At 25.0% G+C, this 11,047-nt stretch overlaps 1 protein-coding gene across 3 annotated transcripts in view; it reads left to right on the top strand.

The window, feature by feature from the left end:
* LOC107437439 (golgi pH regulator) overlaps window positions 1-11,047 on the top strand; it is a 19,546-nt gene that overhangs the window by 3,342 nt on the left and 5,157 nt on the right. For all 3 annotated transcript variants that reach the window (XM_043050457.2, XM_043050458.2, XM_071181109.1), the window contains 7 exons: window positions 562-668; window positions 2,125-2,229; window positions 2,636-2,756; window positions 4,482-4,562; window positions 4,980-5,092; window positions 6,893-6,981; window positions 9,073-9,165. In XM_043050457.2, the coding sequence (XP_042906391.1) occupies window positions 562-668; window positions 2,125-2,229; window positions 2,636-2,756; window positions 4,482-4,562; window positions 4,980-5,092; window positions 6,893-6,981; window positions 9,073-9,165 (709 nt within the window). The remainder of the gene's footprint in view (window positions 1-561; window positions 669-2,124; window positions 2,230-2,635; window positions 2,757-4,481; window positions 4,563-4,979; window positions 5,093-6,892; window positions 6,982-9,072; window positions 9,166-11,047) is intronic.

Here is an 11,047-nt window from a genome sequence, read left to right as displayed (position 1 = left end):
ATAAGCTATATATATATATATATATATATATATATATTGGGTGGAAATAATATAGAATATTTCCGTGAACTTCAAATTAATCCTTGAATGTTGATTAATTTTTAAAACAATAGCTGATGCTATGTGAATGAATAGTTAATTTAACTAAATTCTGGCTCAATGACCCAAACCTATTTGAATGTTAAATTTATATAAAATTTGTATAAAGGTTTTAAAATGAATGTGTTTATTTATTTGTTATTTTTTACATCAATCTCATAATGCCTTATTACGCAACATATTTTGACAAATATATTTAGTCACGGCTATGCATTTATTAAAAATTAAATTAATTTATTTCTTTTCTAATGATTATTTTATTTTTAAACATAAATTGTCTATAAAACTATCTTTATTCAACACTCACAATTAAATATATTGGTAAATAGTTTTCTTTTTTATAGTTAGAGCTGTCTTTTTTCCGGTTGGCAGCTAGATTTTTTTGTTTTATTGATATATATGTACTGTTTCAATGTTATTAATATTTTTAAAATATTTGATTACTTATTTTTGTTGATTTAGTTCTAGGTATGTTCATTGGAAACTAGGATTATATGCTATACTTTTTATGTTGATCGTCGTGTTGCCTTTTTATATTGGCTACTTTGTTTTAAGTAATATTAGATTTGGTAAGTAATTATTTGTGGTGACAGTATTTTTTTTATTTGTATTTTTATATATATATTTAATACACCAAAAAGTGTGTAATTTTAAATTACGCATTAATGAAAATTTAAAATAACTCAAAGGATGAATAATTTTTACTATGCAAATATATATATATTGCATAGTATACAAATATATATATATATATNTATATAATTTTACTATACAAATATACATATTTTACTATACAAATAAACATATTTTACTATACAAATATATCTATAAAATATATTGTAAATATATTTTATATATTACATGATGATATTGTTAGTTAAATGATTTTAAGCTAATTGTTTGATTTAGAAGCTGTTAAGTCAAATCAATAACCATTTCTCATCTAATATCCAATAATATTGATAGTGTTGTAAAGTCTTGAGGGAGAAAAATACATAAGGCATGAAATTCTTTCTCAAATCTATGATTTCCTCTTCTAATTCTCCTGTAATTTTTCCTTTATTCCTAATTTTTATCATTAGTATTTTCTAATTTTTGTTCTGTTTCTAAGCACATTGAAATAACCACTTTGCAAAAAAGTTTCTATTGTGTACTTTTCGAAATGGAAACAAAGTGATCACATAAATTTTTAATTGTATGGATTAATAACAATTCTATTTAATTTTCTTTGTTCTATTTGCTGATCATTCATTAATTAATTTTGTTAAAGTTGTTTGTTTTATAACTTGAACTGTGGTTTCTATAGTCAGTTTTGCTGAGTCTCATAATACTTATAAAATGATTTTGTTTTCATGTATTAGTACATTCTTAATTACAGCTTACTAATATCCCATTATTCTTAGAGAATTTTAACCTGCTAATCTGCTAGTGATATATCTGAATAAGTTCAAGACTTGCTTTAAATTTAGTCTGTACTCTAATTTGATACTTTTTACCACATGAAGCAGTATGTAAACAAAAATGTTGTTAAATATTCTGATTGCAAAATAATCTTTGAAATTGTTTTTCAAATGCATTGTTATGTTTATGGATATTGTAATCAACAAAAAGAAAAGTATCTGATTATGCTCTGTGTTTCACCTTTTTATGAAGGGAAAAGGGGTGTCATTCCCTCTTCAAATACATTATTCCAATTTTATTGTTTTATGTCTTCTCTCTCTTTTTTTTTATAGAAATCTTTTGCCTAATTACATTCTGATTTAAATTAATTTTTTAAAGAAAGGAAAAACTGTATGCTTACATTATCAAAGCCAACAATAGAAAAAAAAACTATTCTTTCCAAAATAATTCTAATTTTTTGATGGTAATAAAAAATATAAATGCTTTAAAATTTTAAAAAAGATTGGGAAAAGTTACTTTTGAAGTATTAAATATGGCTAATTTCTAGACCTTACTTATGTATTACATTTTTGTGTTATATCAGCATATGTATTACAACAACATTATTTTAAATTTTTTTTATAGTGCAGAAAAAGTTGATAAAACCACTGACAGTGGTTTCATGGCTGGTATTTATGTATTTGTTCTGGAAAATTGGAGATCCATTTCCTATTTTAAGTCCCAAGCATGGTATGAGTTTATTTTTAATTTTTCTTGTATTAATGTAGTTTAAGATTACTAATTATCAATGATTGTCTCGGCAATCTTAAGATATTTAATATTAAAAATCATATCCTTAAATAAAGCAACAAAAAAAACATGAATAAAGCAGAAAAATTAATTAATTCATTCATTCATTGAAATTCATTCTGAATTATTTGCTGCGCCAAACCAAGCACTCTCATCGAGTGCTTGGTTTGGCGCAGTAATTTGAAAAACACTGCGCCACTGCCAAAACAATGCAACCCTTGTCTTAGATTGATTTGCATATGATTATTGGCCAGTTAGGGAGTAATGACACAAATGAATTTAGCATCTGATATCTTATTTTTAGCTGTTTGAATTAAGGTAATTTAAATTATTATTTGTTTTGAAGGTATATTATCCATTGAGCAAGGCATTAGCAGAATAGGAGTCATTGGTGTGACATTGATGGCCTTGTTGTCTGGATTTGGTGCTGTTAATTACCCATATACTTCAATGGCATATTTTATGAGGTATTGTTTAATCAGTCTGTCCTGTATCAATTAAAAGTATGCAGTCAATAAATGGAAAAATCTTTATTATGTTTTAAGTTGTTAATTCTTCAGGGTGCATAGCATTTTTAAAATGTAATTTAAGGTGCTTATTTTCGTGTTTTAAAAGCCTTTAAAGGTGCTTTTTTTCATTGGGTGTTTTTAAAAAGTGCTTAATTTTCCTTTTTCCAAAATGAGATGTTTCCTTTACCATGTTGAATTTCGTCAGGAATTATACAAAATGACACTATTCAACGTTTTCACAATTAATTCAACCCCAATCTATTTCGGCGTACCCACGGTCCGTAGCGTATGAAGGCGTCATACGTTTTACGTCCTTCAAAATTTCCTAGTTTTTGACAATTGTCAAAAACTATACACGTTTTTTTTTGACATGTTAAAACCGTCAATTGTCAAAAACTTACCAACCCTGCTTAGTTATGATATTTTTTTAAAGTGCTTAAAAATATTTTACGTGCTAAGGTGCTTATTTTTTGTTGAAAAGTTTGGCTGCACACTCTGTTCTTAACATTTAAAATTTTAAATTATTGTATGAAGCATGATACTTGACCTGATAATTATATTTTATGTTTGCATAATGTTATCTTAAATATTTTCCAATAAATGATAAAAATACATCTTAATCTTATCTTTAAATTTAGAGTTTATTTTTTTATTATTATTTGAAATGTTTTTTTTTTATCGACTATTATATCGACTTAGATTTTCAAGATTGAAAGTTGTAAATATTTCTGAATTATTATTTGAATGGGTATGATATGTTTTACAATTATTTCTATTTATCACATTGACATTTCATAAATAGAAATATGAATATTTTGCCCTTGAATTTTATTTGCAATATCAATTGAATTACTTCATTAAGAATATAATTTTAATTTAGGCAGATTTCTGTAAAAAAAATTATAATTCTTTTCAAACAAATTTCTGGTTTATTTTAAATTCTTAGTAATCGTATACTGATTTGACGGTTTCATAATTTTTCTTGAGGCCAACTTTGGTCCAGCATATATGCATCAAGAATGAAGGAACATCAAGATTCCTATCGCATCAGAAAAATTGAATTTGTCAAAGAATTTGACTGTCTCATGAAAGAAAAAAAAATTAGAATGTTGCATTTTTAACAAAAACTTAGAAACATCCTATAACAAACTTTATTAGGATAGATTATTTTTAAAATAATCTATCCTAGAATTCATAACAATAGGTAGCCCATGAGGTTTGAAGTAAATAAATATTGCTTCCATTGCAATAATTTCTCCTACAAATTACACTTCAAACTGACTAAAACCATCTTAAGATTTATTAAAATTCAGATCTAAATTTGTATAAAATGTTTGTTCTTTAAACAATTTTTTTTTTTGTATATATCACCATATTTGCAATTTAATGTGCTTTCCACTTTATTCTTTATAAATTTTTTATAGTTTTTTTTTTTTTTTTTTAAAAAACTTACTGCATAAAAAAACAAAAACGATAATTTGAATTAAGTGCTAGTATTTTTCTTTAAATAGTCTTAGATTATGATTATGAGTTGGTAATTTGCTACTGTTTTTCTTGCTGACATATTTACAGTATTAAAATATTATATTAAAATAGTCTGTTAAAACAATTTTGTAGTAGCTTAAAATTTGTATGCATTTTTTGTAGAAACTTAAAATACTAAGTGTTGGAATTATATTTTAGGAATGTTTCACCGTCAGATATTCAGTCTCAAGAGAAAAAAGTCATGCAGACTTTAGATATGATAATTGTAAAGAAAAAGAGGTAATTTGCCCATTATATTTCTTAAGAAAAATATATCCATTGTTACTGCTCTATTTTACAACAGATCTCAGTTTTATTTGATTGCCTTATAACAGCTAAAAATATTCAAAGAAATTGAATTTGACATAGTTTGTGCAAATACAATGATCTTTAAATAAATTTTTTTCAATAGGGTAATTAAATAGAAATTTTTAAATGTAACTTATTACTTTTTGATAGCCTGGCATAATAACTTTGTCTCCTACTCAAAGGCTTATGAACATAAATGCTGTTATTAAATAGAATTTTAATTTTAATCTTAAATTTTTTCTGTGAATTAAATTTTACCTTAATTGTTGTTAGAGCCTTAAATTTAGATCTGTGTTATGCTCACACTTTTTTATGAACTGCCCAAGAACATATGAATATTCTTTTCAGGTTAGCTTTACATGAAAGGGAAAAGCAACAACAGTCAACTTTGTCTCATGCCACATCTGGGATTTGGAGTATGCTTAAAAGTGTTACCACATCCTCCAGCAGCTCTGTTGAAAGTATCCTTATTTCATTTGATTATAAATAATTTTGTTGTATCACAGACAAATTCAGTATATACTGTTGTGTGTTGAAATTTTGTGATAAAAGTTCTCAAGGTTCTAATTATTTTCATAGAAACTAAGTTCGAACTATGGTTTGTGGGAAAGGTTTGGTTTATTTTTAAAATCACTAATTGGCTATAAACTTTTTCTATATACCATTGTGGAGCAGATTTTGGGTACTTTCTAATAACGTTTTAAAAAACTTTTGATTGTGAAATTTTCAAAGGTATTAGCAGTTAAGACAAATAAAATTTTGCAGAATTGATTGGAAAATTTATTACCCTAGTGATACTTAATAGAAATGTTTTTTTTTTTTTCAAGGAGTTTGTTTAATGCTATAAGAATTACAAAAATATTTTCCCTGGTCCAAATAATTTCTAACTGGGCGATTTGTTTCCATGGCCTTATTAGATTTTTAAAATTAATTTAAATTAATTAAATTTAGCCTATACAATATTTAAATTCTTAATATCTAATTGATAACTGCAAATGAATCTTTATATAGTTTTTTTTTTTTTTTTAATGTTTAAACAGCTTTAGTGATACATATTTATAAAAAGTAGAAGGATGTAAAAGCTGTCCTAAAGCAAACCAGAGATGTGCTTCACTATCTAATTTTTTCTAATGGTTTTACAGGAGAGCAACATTTCTTCCATTTAATTTTAATTATACTTCTTTTTCTAACTATTCAGAACTGCTTATTTTTTCTGCTATTCATTGGTAAAATAAAAGAAATGGATCTCTGCCAATATTAAAAATGCCACTCTTTAAATTTTATTCTGGTTCGCATGTAAATTTATGTTCTATATTTTACTAATGTAGGATTGCTGCAGGCGACTTATTTGCAATTATTTTTGGCCTGAGGTGACTATGGCAACCTTTTTTTTTTGCCTGCAAGGCTAAAAAAGCAACTATTTTCAAGAAAAGGAGACTATTGGGAGACTTTTCTGTACTCATAGCGATGTTTTTCAGTATTAATGGGGTTGACAACCTGCGGCCTGCAAAAGCTTCTGAACACAGTGAATTTTTTTTTTCTTAAAAAATAAAGAATATTGAAAATTTTGAATTTCAAGTTTGAGTCATCACTTTTTAATGCACTAAATTTGCACAGATTCCATTGTAAGTCTATTTTGTTTCTTGACCACCATTTCAACTGTTATTGCTACGAAATTCTGCTTGATTTAAAAAAACAAAAAAAAACAACAATTTTAGATGCAATATTACGATGCATGAATTTCCAATTTTGAGTAATCACTTTTCACTATCTATATATATATATATATATATAGAGAGAGAGAGAAAATTTTTTAGAAAAAGTATTTTTTTATATGAATTCTAGTAATTAAAATTTTAATTTTCTGCAACTATACTTTTTCTTTTATATAAAAATTCAGTGCTATTCACTATTCTATTCACTAACGTTTATATAAAAATTATCATATTTGCCACTAACTTTACTAAATGGATCATCGTATATGATAATTAAGTCATTTATAAAATTTTAGTCTTATTATTGAGGAAATTTTGTTCTTATTTAGGCAACTATTTTCGTTCTTTCAGGCTACAAAGCGCAACTATTTTGTTCAAATTTTTTCTGTAGCAACCCTGCTCATGTAATGTTACTGATTTTTTAGAATCGCTCAATGGTTACAAACAAATGTAGGTCTACTTCCCTAAAAATTGTACTCATATTGCTTGAAAAGTGTTTTTTAATATTAATTAATAAACCCCATTGTTTTTCTTCAAAACCTTAAGATATTAGTCAGCTAAAGCAAGATATCCGAGCTTTAGAAGAGTTGAGTAGACAACTCTTTCTGGAAGCAGTTGATATTCATAACATGCAGGTATGCATTTTATTTTTAAAATTAATAAAACAGTTTAGATATCGATAATTCATAAATATTTTCAAAATGTTTATTAAAATAAGATGGGTTTAGTTTCAGTGTAATGTAAAATTCTATTTCAGTGAAATGAGTTAATCAGCAGTTAATTTTATTTCTTAACAACTGTTTGACAAAGAATTTTTATTAAACTTATTTTTCATATTTTATTTATTATTTTGCATTAATTTACGTGAAATTATTATATTTATCATTTTAATAACTTATGGTTGTGAAAAGCAGCATGAAAAACTGGCATCTTTTTCTGCATTGAAGGCAATTATTTGTGCCACAGAAAAAAGCTTACTTCAAAACAATAATTTTTTAAAATTTTCAGTTATTTAGATCTAAAGAAAGCAGTTATTCATCTTTAAAGTTTCTTTAATTTGCGAAATAAATTATTAATAAGTTATGAATTTTAAAAAAATTTAAAGTTTTTTTATTTATTTGGATTTTATATTTTAGTACAAATATAATTCCGATAATCTATATCTAACAGATTTTTTTAAAATAAATATTGGACTGTTTTTTATAACTAAAAAATACCAAACGTATTTTTGCTTGTAATTAGAGCGTCAAGTAGGGACACCAGTGTCAAAGGATTAACTCATTTTTTTTATGTATATTTCAGACATTTTATGTTGTGTTGCGAATATATTTTGTTGAGGAATTACCAGTTTTTGTTGAGGCCTGTTAGATAATGTATAATAAATTCAAAAGAAATTCTTTAAGACAGTTAAATCTAAGTATTAAGCAGTCTACAAATAATTAATGTAGTTAGAATTGTTGATGGTTTTAGTTCATGGAGAAGCTCTCAAAATATTAGTTCTTAGTTGCAAATCAGTTTATCTCGAATGATAGTTTGATTTCATTATATTCATAATAAATAATAGGGTGCATAGCATTTTTAAAAAGTGCTTAAAGGTGATTATTTTAGACTTTCATTTTTTAAAAGCCCTTAAAAGTGCTTTTTTCATTGGATGTTTTTAAAAAGTGCTTAATTTTCCCTTTTCCAAAATGAGATGAATTTTCTTTACCATATCAATTTTTGCCTGCCTCGAATTATGCAAAAAGCGTGGTTTTTACATTGTTCCATTCAACATTTTCATAATTCATTCAACCACAATCTATTTCGACATACCATCAGTCCGTAACGTCTGAAAGCGGCAATCATTTTATGAAATTCTTGCGAGTTCGAATACTGAGCTGGATTCATTGGGAAGGATTCATGCATTCTCGTGAGCAGCTCTGCTGCCTTTTTCAAGAGAGATAATCTTTTTAAATAATTGTGAAATTAATTATTTATAATTTTAAATAAAAAAAAAATTTACACAATTATGTAAAGTAATTATAAATTTAAAAAATTTAATGATTCACTCAATATTGAATGTATTTAAAATTGTGCATAAATTGTTTTTATGGTGGTGAATATATTCATGAAAAGTATTCTTTGCCAGAAACTAATAATTTTATTATGATATGAACTTAGAAAACTATTTTGCATTTTCTTAACATACATATATGAAGAACTTTCAACAATATGAAGGAAAAAAAAATATTAGTATACATGTCCTATTTGTAATATTAAAGTGCTTAAAAATATTTTTTGAGTGCTTAAAAAGTACTTAAAAGGTGCTTATTTTTTGTTGCAAAATTTGGCTATGCATATAACATTTCTTCACAAGCATGTACAAACCTAAAATAAACATGTAAAAATATTGTTTACACTCAGTGTGACTATTCCTGTTTCAATTTGTTTCAGAAAAAGTATTTTTGGTCATTTTTCATTTTTTTTATTTAAATGATCATAAATAATTGTAACTAAGTGTTAAGCTCTATAAATTATTTGTTTTAATACTCTTATTTTTTATTTAAAAATAAAACTTAATTTTTGTGCAAATTATTTATAATTTATCCCTAATTGTTATTTTGATATACAAAGTTATCATCACATAAGTAATTTGCCATTGAATAACCGTAGAAAAATAATAATTTTTTTGAATTTATAAAGTTGAGTTTGTTCAATTTTAGAAAATTTATTTTATACATTTATAGGAAAGAATTGAATGGTCCAAAACACTGAAGGGAAAATATTTTAATTGCTTAGGATACTTTTTCTCCTTGTATTGCATGTGGAAAATTTTTATTGTAAGTATATTTAGACCATAAATATATTTTTTTATTTTCATATTTTATTTTTGTAAGTTGATTTTTATTTTTGTTTTTATTCTTTATAACGAAAACTATATATTAAGATTACCATTTATTTCTTGTGGAAAATATTTTAGTTAATTTTTTTTTAGAAAAAGTGTATTTTTAATGTACTAGCGTTTGAAATTATCATTTAAGAAAAATCAGTTTTTGAATTATGGTCCAGTTTAGAAAAAACATAATTAAACCTATTTTGTATCAGCAATGTTATTATTACTTATGTTAATTAAATTTCTTACTCTGAGTTTATTTTTAAAAATATTTTGATTAAAAGTTCTCTTATTTCTACTAGTGTTAAACTTAGCACTGTTTTAGTGATGCACAATTTAAATTTTTGATTTTCAATGTAAATCTATTTTTTTTTTTTTACCTTGTATGAAAAATGTCTTGTTTAATAATGCCAGGAGACCATAAGCAAAACAAATTTCTTAAATTCAATTCCTTTTGTGTTCATCATGAAATGTTCCCTTTTATTTTTAGGGCAAACTCTGGTTTTTCATTCCAATATATTTAATATACTAATCTGACATATAAATTTCAAATATGAGCTATCACTTTTTTGACGTGTTTGATTTTCAGTGATTGTATCTTAATTTCATATCTTTTGAAGAACGTTTTCACAGTTTTTTTTTTTTTTTTTTTTTTTTTTTTTTTTTTTTTTTTGAGATTATCATTTCCAGTTCCCTTCATGTGGTTTTTACAAATTCGGAATTTTTTTTATCGGATGTTATTAAGATGTACAAATTTGAGTAATCCTCTTATGACCCATTCAATTTGTGACAGTTCCATCCTAATTTCACGTCATTGTATGATAGATTTTTAAGTTATGATATTGCAACGTGCAATTGAATTCAATTGTGCATTCAATAATCCACCTCTTTTCCACCCTTCCAAATTATTAGGGACACTTAAAATTTCTAAAAAATTGTCATTTTTCAAAGTGACATAACTTTTTCAAAAATGAATCAATTTTCATAAGAATTTCTGGATATCATGTTCAGGTCTTCTACTTTCACCTAAAAGTTACTAATTTAATTTATCTAAATTTTTCGCAAAAATTTACACTTTTGAACAAAGCAATTTTTTTAAAAAAAAAAAAATGTCAAGTCTGACAAGTTGCTACTTTGTAACAAAATTTTTTGCATGAAAATTATTACTTACACATTAAAGTACAAGTCATTAACTTTAAAACGCGCTAACGTAAATGACTTTAAGAATTTTTTTGACCGAGATATGAGATTTTGAAAATTTTTTGCCATTTATAGTGAAAAGTGAGTTGTGGTCGTATTTTTGGTGAGAGAAACCTGGAATGGCCCAGATATTATTGCAAAAGCTAGAGCTTGTATTAAAAGTATGCCGCGAAGAATAAACGCAGTTATACAAGCAAAAGGACATGTTACAAAATATTAAGTTTTTTTTATTATATTTGTTTTTGTAAAAATGTTTTTGAATTTTATAATAAAGTTAAATTTCTTGAGTCGTTTTTTAAAATTTTATTGCAAATTTACAAATAATGTTCTTGTTTGTAATAATGTTTTAAATAAAAAACTTAATTAATCCGAATAAGAAAGTTGCGAAAAAATAATACTAAATAATATTCGAATTCACAATAATTTCGTTTTCACTATAAATGACAAAAAATTTTCAAAATCTCATATCTCAGTCACAAAAAATCGTAAAGTCACTTACTTTAGCGCGTTTTAAAGTTAATGACTTGTACTTTAATGTGTAAATAATAATTTTTATGCAAAAAAATTTGTTACAAAGTAGCAACTTGTCAGACTTGACATTTCTTTTTTAAAAAAAATTGCTTTGTTCA

This window comes from Parasteatoda tepidariorum, chromosome 5 (genome assembly GCF_043381705.1).
Source record: "Parasteatoda tepidariorum isolate YZ-2023 chromosome 5, CAS_Ptep_4.0, whole genome shotgun sequence".
Classification (NCBI taxonomy): domain Eukaryota; kingdom Metazoa; phylum Arthropoda; class Arachnida; order Araneae; family Theridiidae; genus Parasteatoda; species Parasteatoda tepidariorum.
Note: the sequence above shows the minus strand (reverse complement) of the source record. Positions and strands in the feature narration are given on the sequence as shown.